The sequence below is a fragment of the Erpetoichthys calabaricus genome, chromosome 1, assembly GCF_900747795.2.
Source record: "Erpetoichthys calabaricus chromosome 1, fErpCal1.3, whole genome shotgun sequence".
Taxonomy (NCBI): domain Eukaryota; kingdom Metazoa; phylum Chordata; class Cladistia; order Polypteriformes; family Polypteridae; genus Erpetoichthys; species Erpetoichthys calabaricus.
This window is the reverse complement of record NC_041394.2, coordinates 348,673,966-348,697,020: the sequence shown is the minus strand read 5'-3', so window position 1 is coordinate 348,697,020 and position 23,055 is coordinate 348,673,966. Positions and strand designations below refer to the sequence as shown.

The 23,055-nt window shown below is 41.0% G+C and overlaps 1 protein-coding gene across 3 annotated transcripts; it reads right to left on the bottom strand.

Annotated features, from left to right (window-relative positions):
• Positions 1 to 15,541: 15,541 nt before the first annotated feature.
• LOC127527657 (syncytin-2-like) lies at positions 15,542 to 22,698 on the bottom strand. Of its 3 annotated transcripts, none has more exons than XM_051927110.1 (2): positions 22,651 to 22,698; positions 15,542 to 17,398 (listed from the first exon to the last, which is right to left on the bottom strand). In XM_051927110.1, the coding sequence occupies exon 2, from the start codon at positions 16,851 to 16,853 to the stop codon at positions 15,780 to 15,782; it is 1,074 nt and encodes a 357-aa protein (XP_051783070.1). In that variant the 5' UTR covers positions 16,854 to 17,398; positions 22,651 to 22,698; the 3' UTR covers positions 15,542 to 15,779. The 3 variants fall into 3 exon arrangements, with proteins under 3 accessions (XP_051783070.1, XP_051783081.1, XP_051783076.1); XM_051927121.1 differs by lacking the exon at positions 22,651 to 22,698 and adding an exon at positions 22,331 to 22,531; XM_051927116.1 differs by lacking the exon at positions 22,651 to 22,698 and adding an exon at positions 18,244 to 19,007.
• Positions 22,699 to 23,055: the final 357 nt, after the last annotated feature.

The window sequence follows — 23,055 nt, the reverse complement described above, 5'->3', positions numbered from 1 at the left end:
TGATTTCAAAAACTAAAAGCACTCAACAAAAGGCTTTACTGAGAAAAAATAACAGAAAATAATCAATCAATAACTAAATAAAGAGCTAAAATTAAGGAAACAATGACTCTGTGCAGAACACTAGTAAAACTATGACACTGCATTATAATTTTTTTGTTTTATTTATTTATTTTGTATTATTTTTATTACTTTATTCTTTTCATTATTTTTTCATTTTATTTTACTTTTGATCATCAAAATCCTCATTACATGACTCATGGCTGGGGGTTGATGGTTATCCTCTCTCTTCTGGGGCTTATGAATAAAGTTTTAGACATTTTGTGTTGTTTTGCCATTTTCCCATTTTTGGGGTCTGAACCCAATAAGTAGTATTTAGGGACTGGCTGAGCTTAGGTGGGCCTCTTCTGGGCAGGTTAGCTACAGTATGGACGGCTTCTTGGACTTTTTTGGGGAGCATGCACTTATTTGCCTTTTAAAGACTCCATTTAATAATAACAGGAGTGTGTGCTCAGCACCGTCCTGCTCTGTTTGTTCACCTGCGACTGTGTAGTCAGAGACGACTCCATCGCCAGTATTACATTTGCTCGTGACCCCACCATCACAGGTCTGATGACAAGGCAGCTTAGAGAAAAGGAAGTCTGTCTGGACCATTAATGTCAGTAAAAGCAAGATGGTCAGAGATGCCAAGAGGAAGAAGATCCTTCCATCTACCTCACAGAGCATGTTGTGGAAAGGGTAGGCTGATGAAATGAAGGTAATGTCTGATTTATATAATGATTGGTAGAAACTGTAAAGGAGAACCAGCAGGCCCTTCAGTGGGCCACAAAGGTCAAGAAAAAATTCATCTTCAAAGCAACACAGAAAAATACTTGAGTTGTAAAGCAATTTAGGTAACTCTCGACAGATTAAAAAAGAACATAATTAGGGAATTTAAATTGGAAGATGGTATTTGTCATACCAGTCCTGTGTTTACCATATACATGAAATGAAGGTGAAGCTGACAATTTGACTTTTGTTTCTTTTTTTTAATTTCTTGACACAGCCCTAAACAATTATACCTATAATGTACTTAATAGTAAAGCCTGTGAACACTATTGTGTCATCAATCATCAAAAATAAAGAAATTCATTTCCACAAATCCATTGTGTCCAAGAGTGGAAAGCTGAAATAAATTGTGAATCCCTTAATGCCAAAAACGTTAGGAGGTGAAGGAGTCAAAGGTGACTTGCCACATCTCTCTATTATAGAAAAAAATCTTGGAAGGCTTGGAAGGAAACGATACGTGACTTTTTTTGGAAGACACTTTAACGTCCCGTGAGACAAGGCAGTGAGACAAAAGGACAGCTGCTGTAGAGGCTTTTAAATGATCGACACGCAGAGCGGAAGGCAGAACACGTAGCTTGTCAGCAGCAGCAGCAAGCCAGCAGTTGATCCGACCGCATCTCCTTAGCGTGCATTCAGCGCCCCCTTCACAACGCAAGCAGCAGAGACACGAAGTGGCTGGCACATAGCGCGCGTTGGAAAGAGTGTTGGTGAGCGAAGCGAGCAGGGGGCAATGCCCCTTAGTTTTCTAAATTACAACGATACACAGCATGGTGCTGTATCTGAATCTTCTGCACAGTCCTACTGAATCCTCCAATGAACCATTCATCATTACAATTCTCCAACTCGTCCTCCTCACTTTTCAAATCAGAGATTGTGCTCTCTCTCACTCTACTCTAAATACAACCAAAGCATCCCCCCGCTGCACTGACCCCACTCCCTTTTACTCCACTTCATGCTCAGCTGGTGCCTTCTGATTTCAGCACTGCTTATGGCCAGAAGTCCATTCACCTCACCACACGCATTCACATGTGTGTCCTGTTCTGACCACAGCTTTGATGGCTTGTGCCCAAATCAATAAAAACACAAAAGGGATTTACAATCAAAACCATCAACACCCCACTAACTTGTCTCACAATTCACCTCAACCAACAAACCATTAGTCTGCATGGTGGGATTTCATCCGTAGTCAACCAGTTATGGTGGGCAGGCCAGCCTTGGCAAGAATTTCAGTGTCTGGAATTCTGTTCTGCCCCTTAACATAAAGGCACACTGTTTGGGAATGGTGCAATTTCTTGGTACAGCCTCCACCTTTTACAGTTGTCAAGATAAGTGGGGAGAACTCCAACCCTAAACACTGTCAGCTTAATCTGTGGGCTTGCGCCTCTTGTGATTCAGACGTTAGCATGAAGTCTGCCGAAGGCTACACTTGCTTTAGTGATCCTGGTGTTTACTTTGTCATCAATGCCAGTGCCTTGGGACTGTGTGCTGCCACAGTACATGAACCTTCTCTCCGTACTGAGGCTTTGACTACTGGTTATAAAATTGTTTTCAATGTATGGTGTCCCTGGGGCAGGCTGATGCATTACTTTACTCTTCTTATTGTCAACACTGCACTACTTATCTGCCTGTGAACCAGCATTGAGGCCACAGTTCTGATCCTGATGAACCCTCTGATGGTGTTGATCCCAAGCTCATTTTTTTATGAAGCCCTCTAATTTGTGTGGTGACTAATGCCAATGCATACATGATAGCCATGGTGGAGAACATCAGGCTGGACAACATCGGTGCCAAGACACAGCCCGGCATTTCAGAGAGGGAAGGACTCCTCTGCCTCACCATGGTCCTGAACTTTAGCTGGCATCAAATCATGAAATTGCCACACCATGGGGATGAATTTCCTTAGGTATCCATACTTTGGCATGGCTTTCCAAAAATTGTTTCTTTTAACAATGTGGAAGGCCTTAGTCAAATCAATATACCATTAAACATTTGCTCCTGATATTTCTTCTGCAGCTTCCTAGCAGCACACACCATATCGGTAGCTCCACGCTCTTCTCAGAATTGACACTGGGCCTCAGGAAAGAGTTCCTGGTTAAGATGTGAAGTAAGATGATTAAGAAGAAGTCTGGGGAGAACCTGATCTGTGACAGAGAGCAAGGATACACCACCGAGATTATCACAGAACTGACGATTTTCTTTGTGTTGTACAGGTGGATGACTGATGCCTCTTTGAAGTCCTTTGGAATTGTATGTTGCTGTCACATAACTTGGAAAAAATGTTCTGTCAGCACTGCACCAACTTCTCTGTAGACTTCAGCAGGTATTGCAACTGTGGACGAAAAAATGCACACTGAAAAGCAGACAGATAATATTTTCTCAATTCTCGTTTATTTATTTATTTGGAGTCGCAGTAAGTAGAGATTCAAAAGAGTATAACCTATAGCCGCAAAGCTCAATTGAACCCCGAGCAAAAGCCAGGAGGGGTTTTTTATACTTCAGCATCTCATGATTAATAAGACAGAAAAAACATCCTTATCATAACAGCAAAGTTAAACAATATGTCTGTTGAGCTAAGCATTATCTGTGTTTTGGAAGCTAAGCACAGGAGAGACGCCTTTGCATAAACTACATGTCCAGTTCTGCAGCCTTGTGACCTTGTCCCTGAAACATTCACTCTGAGCAAAGGAAAACAAGAAACAGCTTACATTTTATTCATAGTGGACACTATTTCTCCTGAACCCTGGAATAACATATTTTTTGTTAATTCATAAGCCAAAGCGTCTCTCACTGGCAAGTTACAAAATAGTTTTACAAACACAAAGAAACACATAGTGCTGAGGAGAACATTCTTCTTCTACACAACTAACCCAGCCCACCATACAGACAGAACAGGAGAGAGAAAAAGGGAGCCCCCCTCCTTCAAACAATCATCCATTGTCCCCGTGTCACCAAAAAAGTCTGTTTCAGACATGCCAGACATGCTTTACTTGACCACGGACACCTTTTAGGAAGCTGAGACTGAAGTTGTCATTGGATGACCAGACGTTTCCCACAGCAAACACCAGTCATCTTAAACACAGCAAGGAAACTCTGGAGTACGTCTACCATGAAACACTGAATGGTGCAGAGAAACATCACATTGAACTTCATCTTGAAACTCACTGTTCATTCGGCCTTCCTCAAGCACACCTAATCCAGTTAAGGCTTGTGGGTGCTGGAGCTCAAATATTGAGATATTTCATTTATTAATACTTTACAATATTTTGTGGAACACAAACATAACGAGTTTGCTATGAAGAAAAGACGCCATCACAGCTGATTGTGGCTCAACTGACTAAGGTGGTTGCTTTTTAAAATCTGCATGTAGTATAAACCCGAGTTCGATCTGAATGAAAGAGTCATCAAAATTAATAATAATAAAAAAATGATCAGGAGTGAAATCTTTATAACCAATTTGAACTAAATAATTTTGAGAGATACTGTGGAAGGATCGCATAAGAGATCTGTTTGGGAATCATACCCACTTAGAATCGCTATCAAAATGCGATGACTAATTGCATAAGGCAGCTCACGTATTTACATGAATTCATCTTCTATTCATTGCCATTTGACGTCCATGAATCCCATAATTGAATAAGGTGATAACAAACCCACTGTGGTAGATCAGGTTTGAATTTTCTCTGCTGCACCAAACATTCAAAGGTGTCAATCCGGAGCACATCAGAGAGGCTGAGAGACACGGCGCAGATCAGTCACCGGCACACCGACACACAGACACACACGGGACACTCCGAGGTGAGCAGTGCATGGATCAAGGTCGGCATTAAAGATCCTCTTGAGTGCTGAGGCAACAAAAAGCAGTGGGATAAACACATCTGGACCTGCTGTCGAAAAAAGCTTCTGCCTTTGCCAGCAGCATCCCTCCCTCGTGAACACATTGTTCAAGGTCCGGATAGGCAATCGGTACAAAGGTGTCTCAGTCACAGAACAGTGCAATAATAAAACATTTCCTTAAACTAATATGATAGTTGTCCAGTCTGTATCATTCCTAACCAATCTTCCAGTTACAGAGGCGCAATTCCAGTGACTAACACATTTATTGTGTTACACATTTGCCTCAACACATTCAAAAGCATTGCGCAGTATATTGCTAAGTGTCTACCTAATGTCTGACACTTAACCCTCCTGTTATATTTTGTAACTTGTATTGACATTACACCCTTCAGTTGATGTACTTCAGTGACAGACTGAAACAACAATTCAGGTAGTTGCTGACAATTCGTTATTGTTACTGTAGCTTGCTGTGATTTCCTTTTTTTTAAACTTAGTGTCAAAGATATATTATCATATATCAGCTTCTTATATATAAACGTCTACGTGTGAAGTGTGTGAAGTGAGAGGTAGAGTCGGAGTAAGGGCTCAGCCTCCGAGGAAACAGAAAACACGCTTAGAAGTTAATAACACAAGCAAGGTGAGCACGTCAGCAAATTGAATCCTCCTAGGAGAGAGATGCCCAGAGGAGTTCCTTTCAATTACCTGACATCAATACAATTCAGTTTTTTTTTCTGACGATTTCAATAGTTTCTAGGATAGTTATATGTATAAAAAGATTAGCAAAATTGTGCACTGAATTGGTCTCGTCCGTTACGGGAGATGGACGTCTGAAGCAGAGCTCCGTTGCAGTGACTTTATTTTTTCTGTTATTTCTTATTATCCCGAGGTATCCTGTATTTACCCAACCCGAGGAATTTCTACTACAGTATATAAACATGAGTAACAAGAAAGGGGGTCAGAAAGAAATGGAAAAGAAACCTAAAACTACACCCAAGTCTAGACAGGTATCAAGCCCAAGTGCAAGGTACGGCCTTTCAGAGACTGACCTGGAACAGGCAGATGAAAGCATAGACTTCCCAGGACCCCGTTGCACTGCATCATCTCCAGTCGAGAGCGAACATGGGAGCGAAGGTACAAGTGATGCAGGTCACGATAGCTCGCTGATTCCAGAAGATCACTTGAAACTGGAGATGGCCTTGCAGTCTGTGCATTCATCTACTCCTCGCAAGCCAGAAGGATCAGCTGTAACAGGGGTTGCCACTTCACCCATGGAGCATGAAAGCTGAAACGATTCGTCCGAACTGAAGGAAATGATCACAACACTGGCCACGGCCATAAATGAGCTCAAGGAAGACATTCAGAAAGATATGAAGAAAGAAATAAATGACTTGCTCAAGACAAATGAGAAGCTGCAGCTGGAGCTGCAATAGATGCAGCTGGATGATAAAGACCTGGCAAATGTATGTATAATTGCTTTGAGGCGGCCTTTAAAGGTATGCTAGGAAAAATTGAGGAACATATTCAGGAAAAAGCGTCTAAACTGAGAGCATTTGCCGATCAGCTGGAAGACGTTAAGCAGACATTCACTACTCGAATTGAAACAGTGGAACATTTGGCATCTACCGCTGATGGAAAAGCTACAGCTGCGAATTCCGATGCAAAAAACTCGGAGACAAACTTGCGGCTCTGGAAGAAGGTTGCAGAAGGAATAATATAAGAATTGAAGGTCTACCTGAGAATCATGAAAGTCTAAACCCAGTGAAACTCATAGCTGAACTATTCTCAAAAATAATTGGAGAGGACTTTAAATCAGATACCGAGATAGTGGCAGGTTATCGAATACCTCAGTGGTTCTCAACCTGTGCGGCATGCCCCCCTGGGGGGGCACAAAGTAACAAAAAGGGGGGCGCGAAGATGTGAACAAAAGAAAAATGAAAAATACATCTATTGAAACCAAAACAAATTAACTTAAACTACATTCTGATACTAGAAAAATAAATATAGAGTTAGATAAATGTTGATAAAAGTTAAGTAGGTATAATAAAATATGCATCTATGATATACCATTAATTAAAAAAAGAACAAATTGGTATTAGTGGACTCCTTTCAAAAAAACGTTAGGGGGTAGCGATTAAAACTGTTATGAAAACTCGGGTCGCAAATATTAAAAGGTTGACAAATGCTGGAATACGTGGATCAAATACCTCTCAACCTAGGACTTTAATTGTCCGCTTCGAGAGATTACAATTTAAGCTTAATGTAATGTCACTTCTCAGACACAAACAAGAGATTATATTTGAACATAACCACATTCATATTTTCCCTGATTTCTCACCCTCAAAAGCTGCTAAACATGCAGTGATTTACAATATTAAACAGCGGTTACGGAAAGACGATATCAGATACAGCCTCTTGTATCCTGCCAAACTGAAAGTGGTTATTCAAGACAAATATTACATCTTCTCCTCCACGGAGGAAGCAGAAAAGGAATTAAGAAAGCTGATCCTGACACTTTTTTGAAATACAATAGTGAGTCGCATCCTGTCATGGTATGGCAAGAAGATATTACCTGCTGTCTGATCCGCTTGCAAAGGATACGGGTACCATATGTATACATCCTTTTCTCTTCTCAGCCACTTTTTGTTTATGTTTTAATTACAATTATAGGCGTATGCGTATAGTTTTTTTTTGTTGTTGTTTTTGTTTTTAACTATTCTAAAGGAGACTGTTTAACATCATACCCTTGGTTTATTGTTATTGTTATTATTGCATTAGGGTTCACTATGCTTATCCACGGCCACTTTTTAACACCATTCCTTGGGTTTACTGACTTAATATTCCAAGACTGTTGAAGATTTTATTTTATGCTTATAGTATTTAGACTTTATCGGCAATAGATATCTCTACTTTTTAATCCTAAAACACCGCTGCGTGGGGGGCTTGGTTTTGCTTTGAACGTGCTCCGTCTCTAGGTATATCAGAGGACTGGGACTTTGTGAAGTGGGTTCCAGCCTCATGTGGGGAGGCAAAATGGGGAGGTGGGGGGATAATGGGGGGAGAGAAAGAGAGCAATCAATATCTAATCTATCCTCTTCATCCTTATAATTATAATTACCAACGTAACAATAGGCTTCATGGCAATAACTTGAGGGAAAATTTGAAATTAAGGTTAAAGCTGTCTTACTTCCAGTTAAGACTACAAAATGACATAAAAAACTCAATGTCTCCATGATGGGACAGTTAACTTTGTGAGCTGGAATGTTAAAGGCCTAAATCACGAATTAAAGAGAAAGAAAGTATTCTCTCACCTAACAGGTTGAAACGATAAAATAGTATATTTTACAGGAGACCCACTTACTAAGCAAGGATCAGTTCCGGCTGCAAAAGGAGTGGACTGGCCAAATGTTCCATTCTAGCTTTATAAAGAAAACTAAAGGTGTAGGAATTCTCATACATAGAACAGTCTCATTTGTGGTATCAGATGTAGTATCTGATCCGGCAGGGAGATATGTGATGGTCATGGGCAACTTATTTAACTGTAAAATAATTTTGATAAATGTTTATGCACCGAATATCGATGATAAGGAATTCATGCAAAATGTATTTGCATCCATTCCCAACGTGAACACTCAAAATTATAATGGCTGGGAACTTTAATTGTGTTTTAAATCCACTCTTAGATAGGACTCCTTTCACAGGGGGATGACATCTAACACTACAAAGACAATTACACAGTTTGTAACTGACCACAACATATCAGACCCCTGGAGTTTTCTAAACCTAAACTCAAGAACATATTCTTTCTACTCACCAGTGCATCATTGCTACTCAAGAATTAATTATTTCTTTATAGATAATAATTTCTTGCCTACGATTAAATCTTAAAAGTATGATGCTATTGTTATTTCTGACCATGCACCTCTGATCTTGGAGCTAAAGTCACTATGCCCCACACACTCATCTTGCAGATGGCGTTTTAACCCGCTTCTATTGGCAGACGAGAACTGTACAGAATTTATATCAAAACAAATCAGTTTCTTCTTAGAGACAAATACATCCTCAGAGGTCTCTGTGGGAATCCTATGGGAAAATCTAAAGGCCTTCTTAACCCCTTAACCGCCCTCTGCCGGATATATCCGGCACCGTTGTTTTATTGCTAACGCCATACTGCCGGAATTATCCGGCACATTTGCCTGTGGTTATGTGAATGCCTGGCACGTAGTACAACTGACAGTTTGGCGTGGGTATTATTACTACGTTGTATTTCGACAACTCTGCGCTTGTATTGGCCGATCACGTGATGTGATTCGAAAGTGAAAGCTGTGAATATGGCGAAAAGTAAACTGACTTCAAGTGAGGCTTTGCAGGCGATTTTGGACAGTTCTGATCATGATTGTAGCAGTTCTGAAGAAGATTTTAGCGACAATGATGAGCAGCAACGTGCGCTGCATGATACTGTGAATGAAGACGCATCGGATGACGGCGATGAGTGGGTGTATCCCCAGCATCTCAACTGGACTGCTGCCCGAGGTGAACTACCTTTTCTGCATCCGCTTGAGGCAACGTGTGGCTTTATTGTTGATGTAAACAATTACACTGCTGAGCAGTTTTATGAGCTGTTTGTGTCACCTGATTTGATCAGACATTTTGTTCATCAGACAAATCTGTATACAGCACAGTTTATTGAGAAAAATCCCAATTTACCTCCACATTCCCGTGTTCGTGCTTGGTTTGACACTGATGAAAATGAAATGAAAAAATTCATTGGGATTTTGATGTTGATGCGAATAATCAGAAAACCAGATATTGAGATGTACTGGTCTACAGATCCTATGTATGCAACACCTATTTTTGCAGGTATCATGACACGTAACCGATTCTCTTTGCTGCTGAAATTCTTTCATTTGAATGACAACAGAAATGAGCCAGATAAGAAAGATCCAAACCGTGACCGCTTGTTCAAGCTACGTCCTTTGATTGACCATTTATTTGAAGCATTTCAGTTGCCCTACATGCCAGGACCGTCAGTTGCAGTTGATGAAAGTTTATTGTTGTGGAAGGGCCGCTTACAGTTTCGACAGTATCTACCATTGAAAAGGGCACGGTTTGGTATCAAGATGTTTTGCTTAGCTGAGAATTCAGGTTACATTTATAGATTTCGTGTATACACTGGCAAAGAGGATCCTATGAGTAGTATTTCAGCAGTGTTGCCAGATGAATGTAAGGACTTTCGACTTTCAGAAAAACGCTGTCGTGTCTGTTCAAAGAAGGGTCAGCGTAGAGACGTCAAGACCTTCTGCTCAAAGTGTCCCAGCAATCCAGGACTTTGTGCAGTTCCCTGCTTTGGCCTGTGGAACAGCAAACTCAAATACTGGGAATGAAACTATGATTGATTGAACTACTTTTGACTTTTGAATTACTTTTGACTGTTCCGTTTTGTAGTAGACAATAAATCCAGAAGCCTGAGAAAAGGTACATTTTGTGTTTTATTATGTGCTTGCCCATTTCTAGAACTTACACAACATCTAGTGGTCAATACTGCTTGAATAAATGTAAAAAATGTAAAAAAAATGTAAAAAAGTAAAAAAACGAAAATTGTTCAGATTTCGCCTGGCGTGGGGAATATTTAGGGAGTTGGCGGTTAAAGGGTTAAGAGAACAGATTATCTTGTATCTTTCCCACTGAAATACATTAGAAACCTAGAAGGTATCAGAGCTAACCAGCGAAATTACTAGAATAGATCAAGAACATGCCAGGTGTCCAAGTGAGGCTCTTCATAGGAAAAGACAGGCTCTGCATTCAGAGCTCAACCTCTTAACAACTAAAGAAACTGAACAATTCATTTTTAAATCAAGACATAATTACTATGAACACGGAGAGAAAGCTAATAAGCTCTTAGCTCAACAAATCCACAAGCAAGAAGTTCGCAATGCAATCCCAGCAATCACCAACACAAACGGAGATAAAATCATTGACCATAAAAATATAATGCACACATTTAGAGACTACTACGAATCCTTACATTCTACTGAGTTTAAAGAAGACAACACACAATCTAATGCATTTCTGGATACATTACGGCTACCACAAATACATACTTTTATTACAAAGGAACTGGATAAACCTCTGGTGCTTTCAGAATTACTAGATCAGTGTTTCCCAATCTTTTTTGAGCCATGGCACATATTTTACATTAGAAAAATCCCACGGCACACCACCAAACAAAAATGTCACAATAAGTATATGTAATGAAATATAATGATCTTCTAGTTTCAATTTACTCACAATTTAAAAGTTTAGTTGAACACAATGATGATATACACGCAGGAATTGAAGAAAGACACACGAAGATCTACTTCAACAGCTCTGAGTCTCTCTCATTTTTTAGTTTTTATAGCAGTCATGCTTGAAAAGCCAAGCTCACATAGGTAGGTTGTGGAAAATGGGAGCAGGGCTGAAATAGCTCTGCTTGTCACAATGGGGAACTCCTTGGCAGCAGTCAGCTAAAAACTGTCCAAAGGTAGATCAGAAAAGCTCAGCTTTAAACCACGATTTTCTCTCTGTACAGTTATTTTCTCCTGCAAAGTCATGTCCTTTCCAATTGCGGTTGAGCTATATGGGTTCCTAACCCAGTCAAGGCAATCAGTGGAAACTGAAGGGAAATAAAATGACAACTTCTGTTCAAGAGTTTTCAAATGCTTGCCTGTTGTCTCACACAGTGCAGCAATGTTGATACCTTGCATTTCTGGGTGTGTGGGAACATGTCAAGGTTGGCACTTTCCACATGTCGTTGCCAGTGCTGCACCGTTGAATGAAATCCATTTATTTTATCTGCACTTGTGAGCAGGTTTTCGTTTTCGGCCTTGGATCCGTGTGTTCAGGTCATTCAAATGTTGAAATATATCCGCCAGATATGCCAGTCTTGCACACCACTCATGACTTGAAAGCAGCTTAGCGTCATCACACCTCTCATTTGTCAAAAACACTTTTAGTTCCTCCCGCAGCTCATACACACGGGCTAAAACTTTGCCACGGGACAACCACCGGACCTCCGTATGCAGCAATAGCACTTTATGCTCCGCTCCCATTTCCTCACACAATGATACAAACATGCGACTTTTTACAGGTCTTGTCTTCACAAAGTTTATAATGCGCACAACATTGTCCAATACAGGAGCTAGGTCTGCTGGTAATGTCTTGGCAACGAGTGCCTCATGGTGCAGAAAACAATGCATCGCAACAACCTCTGGATGCTGCTTTTTCACTCTGCTTACAAATCCTTTGGTGCGCCTGAACATGGCGGCTGCTCCATCAATGCAAACACTTATGCAGTTTTCCCACTTAAGTCCTCCTTGTTCAAGGTACTTTGATACCACTCGAAAAATTTCCTCTCCTGTTGTTCTTTCTGGCAATTCCTTGTAAAACAAGAAGTTTTCTCTGATGGTGTCTCCATCTACAAAGCGCACATTTCCCAAAAGTTGTGCATGTCCACTGATATCGAGTTGCAATGCAAATTTTCCACTGACGCGCAACTTTTCCAAAACGATCCTTTCAATGTCTGCAGACATGTCATCAATACGTCTGGCAATTGTATTATTTGAGAGAGGGGCTTGGGCTATTTCTTTAAGAGCACCAGGGCTGAGCATTTCATTTGCAATGATTTTGCAGGCAGGTAGTATTAATGTCTCTGCCACCGTGTGTGGCTGTTTTGATTTGACGATGAGTTCAGCAACTTGGTAGGTAGCTTTGAGAGCTCTCTCATTTGTCTTTGTGGTTTTCCTCACTAAAGCTGCCTGTTTCTTAGTTTGTTCACGAAGTTAAATAAAATAGTCTGTGTTCTTGTTTTGAAGTGATGGATGTTTTGTTTGGAGATGGCGTTTAAGTTTGCTAGGAACCATGGCACTGTTGGACAGCTTTTCCCCATATACCAAGCATAAGAGAATTGGCTCAGTTGGTTCCCCGGTAAAAGTAAATTCAAAGGAAGGATAACTTTAATTGTATTGTCTTGAGCTCACCTTTTTTGCTTTCTTCTGACCACTACTCATACTAAGGCCTTCATCTGGGTCACAATCTTCTCCAGGACCCAGTTCGGATTGTGTACTTTTTCTTTTCAGATATTTATCCATTGCTATCACTGCTGTCACAGCCGAAGCATCACTTATTCTTTTGTTTGAATGGCAACATGTAGATACACAGATTAATTAGCCATCTGCTGCCACCTAGTGGAAGGGTATTTAATTGTTCTGCCTGTCACTGTCACATAGACAAACGAAGACAAATTATTTGCAGTAAATAAATAATAATTTTCAAACCAATTAAGTGAAATTGGATAATTTTCCACGGTACACCTGATGATCTCTCACGGCACACTAATGTGCCATGGCACAGTGGTTGGGAATCACTGTACTAGATGCTATAAAGTCACTTCAGAGTGGGAAAGCAGCAGGCCCTGATGGCTATCCTGTCGAATTTTATAAGAAATTCTCCACTCAGTTAGCTCCCCTCTTATTAGAAACATTTATAGAAGCTAGAGACAATCAAATTCTACCTCAAACTCTTCACCAAGCATTAATCACCAAACTTTCTCCTACCTGGCCGTGGGTTCGAAACTCCTCAACGCACACTCCGTAGCCCCTGTATCTTGGGACCCAGCAGTTAATCAAGGACAGGCCAATCCCAAAGTTTTGTCGGCCACTTCTTCTTGGAGTTTCATGTCCAAGTGGGATTCCCTCACTAGTTGAATCTTGGAGCCCACATTGTGCGCTAGAAACAGGCAGGCAAGAGAAAAGCATCAGTTGTTCCTCTTTTTTCCCTAAATCTTGTAAGAGGTAACCCTTACAGGAACACAAGCACCTCATTAGCCAGTGTTACAAAGGGGGATGCCTGCTGCTCTAGATTTATTTTTCATTGATTAGATCACAATTCCAAGGAATTTATTACATAGTCAGAAATCTTAAACATGATTGGTTACACCCATTTGCTATCAGGACATGACAAACGTCGATACCTTAAAAAAACGCTGGGCTGACTGACAGTGCTGTTAGCTTAGGAGTGCGTGACTTTTTAAATGTGTTTAAAAGATGCACTACATTCATGAGATTTTACACATTTATTCATGACAATGGTTTTCCTTTTTTAATCCAGCTGGATTCTTTAACAGGAAGTAACAACAGAGCAACCAGCACACTTTAAACAATGAATTTTTTCTTATTCCAAGGCATGCTTTTCTTTTGATTGATAAAAGTTAAATAAAATTAATTTTCTTAACAATTCAAGACTTTATCATAGTGAATATTAAAATAACACTTTCAGCCTTTAAGCATAAGCTCAGAAGTAGAACATGAGACTCAAACACAAACCCAGCAGATAATAAAGATGACTTCCTTTTAACATCACATGATTAGATACACATCGATCCAGGGTTCAAATTCGATTCCCACACCAGTTTACCCACACAATACCTCTGATATCAACAACTCCTGCCGCTTCAACTGGAATGGCCAGTAATGAGCCCACCTCTGACCATCAGTGTTCACCTTGTTGATGCCCCGTCCAGGGATCGTTTCTGCCTCGTGCCTGATGCTTGCTGGAATGGGCATGTCCTGAGACTGATGGATGTAATCATTAAACATCAATCCTTTTCAGAGATATTGTGGCAAAGTGTCCTCGGAATTTAATGGATGTTTCAGGCAATTCACAACACAGCGAAGCCGAGCGTTTTCTCACCGTGATGATATCTTGCACTGACATCTGCTGAAATTTATGTAAAGTGCACGCGCGAGTATAAACAGTACAATGCTAGCAATAGCGTCCGCTGGAGCACGCGTCTAAACCTAACCTTAAGTTAAATTAATTAAACGTTTTAAATTAAATTAAGTCAAAAAAGTTTCACAATTTTGGAAAGTATTAAAAAACTAAACATAAAAGGTAAAAATAAGAATTAATACCTAAGCAACTCAAAAGAAACAAATACAATAAACACTTCGACAAGGTTAAAACTTTGAATATGGAAAATGCAAAGGCAAAGGTCATAAAGCAGCAAACTAAAGAAACATCAAAATCCTAACCCTGAAGAGAGAAAACACAACAAGGAGCCGAACAACGTGGGCCACGGGGACCTAACATCATTGCACCTGCCTCAGGCCTTCTGGGCCTCAAATTAGGCCTTGGGAGAGCTGCACAGCAGCACCAGCACTCACTCAGACTAGTATACAATCTAACAGAAATAGAAATTGCAGTAACATTCTTAATAATTACAAAATGATTTCTAAAACAAAACAACAAAAAGGTTTACATAGAAAAATACCAGAAAATAATCAATAACTAAAAAAGAGCTGAAGTTAAGGAAACAATGAATCAAGGCAGAGCCCTAGTAAAAATATGACACAACATTATAAATTTTTAAATTATTTTTATTACTTTATTCTTTTCTTTGTTCTTTTAATTTTATTTTATTTTTGACCATCAAAATCCTCATTATATAATTCAGATCTGGGGGTTTATGGTTATCCTCTCCCTTGTGGGGCTTTTTGATAAATTTATAGACATTTCGTGTTATTCTGCCAGTTTTCTATTTTGTGGGTCTGAACCCAACAGGTAGTATTTAAGGATTGGTTGAGCTTAGTTTGGCCGCTTCTGGGCTTCTAGATTTGTTTGGTTAAAAATTTTTGTTTATGTGGACGATTTTTGTGACTGAAGACAGAGAAGAAAATTAAAATTAGTCAAAACCTTTTATTAATACATACCAAGCAAGGGTAAAATGTCAGAGAAACACAGTCCTAGGACACCGCACTTCATCTGCCTCGAGCGCAGATGTCCTTGTTCTTTTATACCTTTCTAATCTCCTGATCGTTGACCATGTAAGCAAAAATAGCATCCTGACTCATTGTACTTTTCCAGTTTTTGTAAAGTCATTACCCTAAAGGTATATTTTCTTGTCACACACATCATCAAAAGAAACTTCCAGAAAGTATACATGCTTTTTGTCACGCACGCCAAACACAAACAAGTTTCATCACTCTGTCCTATTTTCTATACACACATACATTTTGTTCAATTACATCTTTTTTTGTTTCCACACTCCTCCCTTTTTGAACAAAAATGATGTGGGCCTATAAATTCTATTTTGAAATGGTTGATGAAAGGGAAAGGGGAGAGAAAATGGAAGAAGCTATACGAGACATGCGCTCATCATGTAGCACATATGCCCTTTCCATAGAGGCGGTAAAGTACTTAGATATTATATAGCGAAACAAAGGGATAATACAACAACCAACCAGGAGGAGGAGACAAAATGTCACAACCAAAGAAATAAAAACAGATCTTATCCATTGTCCCCAGGATCCGAAGGAGGATGTAAACCACTGATCCCAAGGATTTGTAATGCCAGAATTAGTGGAAAGTTCTTTAGAGAGAGCAGTGAGGCCTGCCAATGCACGAGTTATTGATCCATCTGGCGCGGTATTATTTGGAATATATGTACAACAAGCATCACCAAACATAGCACAAACACCTCCCTTTTCGGCAAGTAACATGTCCAAGGCTAGACGATTTTGCCAAGTCATCAGAGAAGTACGATCAAGCTGTTCATGTATACCTTCAATAGCGTCTTTGGTGAAGTTAAGGAAACGTTGTTGGTTATAATTAATCCAGTCTACATTCTTATTAATAGTAATTTGGGGTATGATAGATTCAAAACCGGCTGCGACTTGATTCCTAGCTTTAAATCTGTCTGGGACACCCCTAGGGACTCCAATAGCATCTATGTATACTCCAGGGCCATGTAAGGAGATATCAGTAGGCGTATGGAAAAGGGAGCGGGTATGTCGGAAATAAAAAAGGAGGTGTGGAATAATATGGGGAGTGAGAGGGAGGTAAGGATAGAAGTCTAAAAGGCATAGAAGTCTAAAAGGCATAACTAATTGGATTGGAGCACAGGTACCAGACCAATTAGGGGGAAAGGTGACAAATGAAAAAGTGGATGAAAGGGTAGAAATATTCATAATCCTAACGGGAGAAAAATCTGAACCAAAAGTTGGGGAGATGGGTGTGTGTGCCAGAGAATGAGGGGTGTTAGTAACAGGATTGTCAATCTTAATTAGAAATCTCCCTAAAGGGTCTGTTCCAGATACATATACCCCTAATACATAAATACCTGAGTTACAATGGTTGTCAGCACATACAATGAGAGGCATGTCCTTTTATGATAGAAAACCGATTTTTCAAACCGTATTTTTGGGCCTCAAAAGGTTGATAACCCCAGTCCTCAGTTCCAGTGTTAGCAAAAAACCCATTGCCAGTTGTCGCAGTCACTTCCCCTCATACACACGTATTTGTCAGATCCGGTCCACTGGGCTTGTCGACCAGTCCCACAGTTGATAATAGAGCAGAAATCAAACTGCACTGATGTGGTGATTCCCAACGGGAAAGTCAAGGTGACCAGGGCAGTAGACAAGGGAAAAGAAAAACATAGTAGCACAGCAATCAAGGGTGCCATCTCTTGCAATGTGAGGCGTGAATCCAGGCAGGCAGTCCCTCAACTTTCACGGCGTGTGGTGTGGATAGAAGAATTTGGAATGGTCCTCTCCACCTAGGCTGATGCCAGTGTTTCCTCCGAGTATCTCGAACCAGGATCCAGGTGCCCAAACGAATTGGTAAATCCTTGGAAAGGGGGCTGGTCCTCCAGGCTTGATCAACCTGCTGGTGGATTTCCTTCAACGAGGTTCGCAAACCTGCAAGACTGGAGAGAAAATTATTGGGAGAAAAGGTTTGTTAGTGTGTTTATGAGTCCAGACTCCATCAGAGAGGGACCCTTCTTTGGACCATTTTCTCCTTTCGATATCCGTGGCTGCATTCTGTAAAGAAATAATTTAATTATCAGGGTCCTGGTCATTTCTCTGTTGGAATAAAGAAATTGGTGTGTTATTATATGCAGCCTCTTTAGCAAAGTGGTCAGCTAAATCATTCCCTTTGCTAGCAGGATCCTGTTTTCCCGTGTGAGCTTGACACCCAACAATCGCTAGCTCCGATGGTTTGGTTATAACTTCTAAAGGGATTCGATCAATTTCTGATGTTGGATGGGTTTGCCAGTACTGGTCTTAATTTGTGCTTAAAGGTTATCTATGCAATATATTTAAACGCGTCTTTTCCTTCATGCTTATTATTAACAAGGAAAACATACGTGCTTGAACCTTTATTCGTATCAAGTGTGCTGACCACTGCGTCACCATGCTCTTCCTTTATAGTACCTAAAATACACAACTTCCATTCATATCACAATTAGACACACACATTCATATCACAATTAGACACATTCCGCTTATCGCCAAAAAACTTGTCTCCCTTCTCATGTAATATTATTAAAAGAGCATTTTCCCTTCAAACTTGATCAGGGTTTAAAAGGAAAAATACTTTTGTATATTTACAAGCCTTAAACAAAAGTGGAGACAATTCATTTGCGCTAAACCAATTACACAAATCGATAATTATCTTTTTCAGTTTTTTAGTTAGAGCTCTCCAGGACTGGTCTTAAATTCCCTTAGTTTCCATAGTGTTCCATGATCATGGCAGACTCCAAAAGCATACCTGGAATCTGTATAAATTGTTACGATCTTCCCTTCGGACAGCTGACATGCTTAAGTGAGTGCTACGAGTTCAGCTGTTTTGTGCACTTAGCTTTATGAAATTTGATTTGCTTCCAGCAGGCGGTCCCCTTGGACCACTGCGTAACTGGTTGAGGGCGCTCCATTTTTCAATTGTAGCATTTGACAAAGTACAGAGTACATTCTGATACTCATAGGGATCCCTTTTAATACACTCTATAACATACAAAATCACCCAAAGCATTTTCAACACACTTCACCCCAGTATTATTCTATATTTACACTATATTTGGAAACAATGCAGCAAAGGAAACAGAAACGAATGGACTCTGAAGAAAAGCAAGTTCAACTCTTCAGGACAAACAAACATAAAACAGCCTCTCATGATGTTAGCTGGTGTTAACACAATCCTGCTCAGCTAAACGGCGCCGGTTTCCAGATCAAGGAGACTTCGTTGGCGAACTGAGTCAGCGACAATCAAGGAAGAAAAACTTCCGTGGCGATCCAATTACGACAACAAGGACAAATCCAACTATCGAGAAACCACACGGTACGATACCACAGCAAAACCGCATTCCCAGAAAAAAGGCTACAGTCACAGAGAATATTAACTCACAAGAAAAAAGAAAAGGACAGAAGAAATTTCATGAGAACTACATCCGTGCTTGCTAATACAGCTTCTGTTGTTGCAGCCACAGCACGAAGACACGGAGGAAATGCTGCGGCCACTGGATCCAGTTTTGTTTTAGAAAAAAAAAATAAGTCACCGGTCTTTGTTTATCTCCATGTTGTTGCATCAGTACTGAATTCATAAATCCCTGCTTTTCGTCCACGAACAAAGTGAATGGACGAGAATGATCAGGCAAACCTAGCGCGGGCGCAGATAAAAGAGTAGTTTTGAGGTTACAGAGCCTTCTCAGCCAGTTGTTGCAACGGCTGTGCTCTTTCAGTAAAATTTAGAACCCACTGTCTGCAGTGGCTGTAATGCGATTTTACAGTTGTTTTGATTAGCTGCAGCTTAACTTTTAGAAACTTTATGGCCATTGTCCCCCAAAAACATTCTGGGTATCTATTGTCCCCCAAAAACAGCAACAATTTCTGGGTATTCATTGTACAATTTTTTTTTTTTTTTCTTCTGTAGCGCTACTGTATCCCGTCCGGCCAAAAGCCTTCTATCTACATACTGTATCCCGTCCGGCCAAAAGCCTTCTAAAATTTTTGGGCAAGAGCTTAACCATAAACACAAAGGGCTTCTCTGTATCCCTGAGGCATGACGGTCCATGTCCATCGGCGGTACCGCGTTTGACGAGATCGGGATGTACGGCGGAGATGCCAGCCTCTGCTTCGGGAGACAAAGGATATTGGGCACGGTGCGGGCGGAAGGAGGACTTCGGGTGGATCACCAGAGGCTCACAGTGGGCTATCCTTTGAAACACTACTTTAGTTATTAAATGGTCAGGAGTATCAAAAATACCTGGAGTAACTTGTAACCAGTCTGTTCTTTCAAGGCATTTTTCCACCCATGGCCCTATTTTCTCCCATTAACAGTGTGTGATTTAGCTAAGGAAAAATGAGGCACTAATGCCGCCAAGATAATATATGTGCTGTGAGCATGTAAAATGAACAGAAACAGCTGTCTTTGTGGATGAAATAAAAACACAGTAGATGTGAAGGGTTTCGGGGCAAGTACCAGAAGTAAGGAAAGATTCTAGCCAGGTGGTGTCTACTTCTATAGGGAAGTATTGGGCAGGGGCCTGTAAATTGGGAAAAAGACAAGGGGAAAAAGAATGTAAAAGAGGGTTTGGGATAAGGGGTAATTTGACACAACAACTTGGGGGTTGAACAGAAAAAACAAAGCTGATTCAAAAGAAAACGATGCAGTAAGGTATGTCCGCCAGGACGTGACTGGACTTGAAGAGGTTTTGATACTTGAAGAAGATGAGGTTGTCCAGAAGCAGTAAGCACAGTAACAGTTTTGTTCGAGGTAGGGACCTTTGCCAGCAAGCGAGTGGCACCAGTATCGATTAAGAAAACAGTCTTAGTGCCATCAACGAACAATGTCAGTAAAGGATCAGTCTCTGAATTATGGGTGAGCAAAGGTAGTTGAAAAGAGTGGCTGGAGGTCCCAGTGTTTTCCTATGGCCAGTATTGTTAGTCAGGGGTGTCAGAGGAAACAGATGGAATAAGGGGAGGTGGGGGCTGTTGCTGTCTGTGAGGGCACTCCCGACGAAAATGTCCAGTTTCACCACAGGCGTAGCAAGAGAAGGAATTAACATTGGGATTAAAGGGAGAGGGAATAAAAGGATTCTTAGTGTGGTCAACAGGAGGAGCTCTAAAACCACCTCGTCCTCTTCCTCGTCCTCGTCCCCTTCCTCTAAAGCCATATCCTCGACCTTGGTCAGGAGCATTCCTGGTATAATAGTTCATCTGTGTTGCCAATAATTTGGCATGAGAGTCCGATTCGGCCTGTTCAGCATGTCGTTTGACTTCATCAAACGTGGCACTTTCCCACTCAATACAGGAAGTGCGGACTTTGTTTTGTATATCAAGGCGCAAGCCGGAAACAAAAGGTGGAACTGCAGCTCGGGTGCGGTCATCAGCATTTCCCAAGCCCGAGTGATTAGCCATAAGGTCTTGAATCCTATGTGCCCATTCATCAACTGTTTCGTCTCTCTCTTTTGTTTTGCAGCAGAAATAAGGGACCAGTCCGTTCCTTTTTTATATGTTTCTGCAATATTTTGTCTCAACGCCTCCCATTGTGAGTTAAATTCGCCTTCTCCACCTATCCCCTGTCCTCGAGTTAAAGCTGGGTTCCATACCCATGGAATGTCATTGCGGACACCCCTGCTAACAGTGGCCCATGTAGTCCCAAACTTTCGACGAAGTACCTGGGTCCATTCAGCAGCATTAGGCTTATACATGCTATCTAATTGATCAAGTTGTTCAACAAATTTTAGTCCTCCTACTTCCTTTGGATCTGGAAGTGCATTCACGACATCTTTTAGTTCTTGGATGTCCCAATTCCGATTTATCATAACTGTTGTGGGATTTTGGGGTCCAGCTGGATGGGCAGGGTTATAATGGGGATTGGGAACTTCTATTAAAGGGCAAGTAAGTGAAGGATTAGAGGAGAAAAAAAGTTGGAGCTGGTTTGTGAGTGGAGGTTTGACTTCGAGTGCATTTGGAGACGGGGGTTTGTCTAGTACAGGGTGAGTCTGTGCCTGGGGAATCATCAGGGGAAACTTCTGCTAGTTGTAGTGCAGGGGGGGACAGTCGGAATGGGGAATAGAGGAGGGGATAATAGAGGTGTCTGAGGTCGGTTCTGAGGAGGGGAAAAAAATAATAGGATAAATCTAAACCTGTTTTCTTTTCTATAAATTTTCTAGGAGACCCATTTTTACGGGGCGTCTGTTGATCCTCCGAAAATAATCCTTCCAGCACTAATGATTTTGATCCCCCTGTGCGGCGATTAACAGGCTTACTGTTATAAATTCCCATTATGTCCCCTTGCTCTCCCGGGTTCTGTATTTAATTTTCCAACTATATACTGATTTGTCTAATCCCTTGTACGTATGAATCAGCAAGGCATTAAGTGTGCCACTCACTAAACCTAAACTGTTCCCTTCTTAGTCCCAAGGGGAGACACCTAACTATCGGTCCTGTCCCAGTTCCCAGGAGAACACGGTTTTGTTGCTTATTCTGTATGTAGATTTATTTATTTCGTCCTAACAGCAATCCTGTAATCTGTGCTCTTTTCGGTTTATATTTCCATACCACCCCGTTACTCGTCCCGTTAGCCTGTCCGCTCACATCCCCGGGTTCCAGCTCAGGTGACTTCGTGTCCGATTCGGTTCAGCAGAATACTACATCAATACGTCCAGCCGAGTCTAGGATATGGGTGAGGCCAGTATCCTTTCGTCAGACCTTTCGTATGCGTCAAACTGCTTGGGTCAAGTCTCCATCACCTTAAGCAACCCGTTGAGATATGAGTATGACTAGACGGTCAACAGGAAACTCGCCCTCCCGTTATTTAGAAAATAAAAAATATTCGGAAATCCCCCGGTGCTTACCCCAGCCTGGAAATGTGCAAGCTCTGTCTGGAAATCCGTTCAGTCACCGTGGATGTAGCAAAGAGGAGACCAGGGGCTCCTCACGCAAGAACTGTTTCAGGACAGGGCAGTCCTAACTTTTGCCGGAGCTGCATGCTCTGCTGCCGGATATCTCAAGTTAACGGCAGTCCGCTGGTAAGACGGATCACTGAAATGGTCTCGCTGGAGGAGTCGACCGGCCGTCTCTTGCCCCACGTTGGGCGCCAAAACTGTGGACGATTTTTGTGACTGAAGACAGAGAAGAAAATTAAAATTAGTCAAAACCTTTTATTAATACATACCAAGCAAGGGTAAAATGTCAGAGAAACACAGTCCTAGGACACCGCACTTCATCTGCCTCGAGCGCAGATGTCCTTGTTCTTTTATACCTTTCTAATCTCCTGATCGTTGACCATGTAAGCAAAAATAGCATCCTGACTCATTGTACTTTTCCAGTTTTTGTAAAGTCATTACCCTAAAGGTATATTTTCTTGTCACACACATCATCAAAAGAAACTTCCAGAAAGTATACATGCTTTTTGTCACGCACGCCAAACACAAAAAAGTTTCATCACTCTGTCCTATTTTCTATACACACATACATTTTGTTCAATTACATCTTTTTTTGTTTCCACATTTATTTTTTAAATTTTCATCCATCCATCCATCCACTTCCGCTTATCCGAGATCGGGTTGCGGAGGCAGCA

Excerpts from the sequence above, each read along its gene's own strand:
- LOC127527657 (XM_051927110.1), bottom strand. The coding sequence starts at position 16,853 with ATGCCTCTCATTGTATGTGCTGACAACCATTGTAACTCAGGTATTTAT.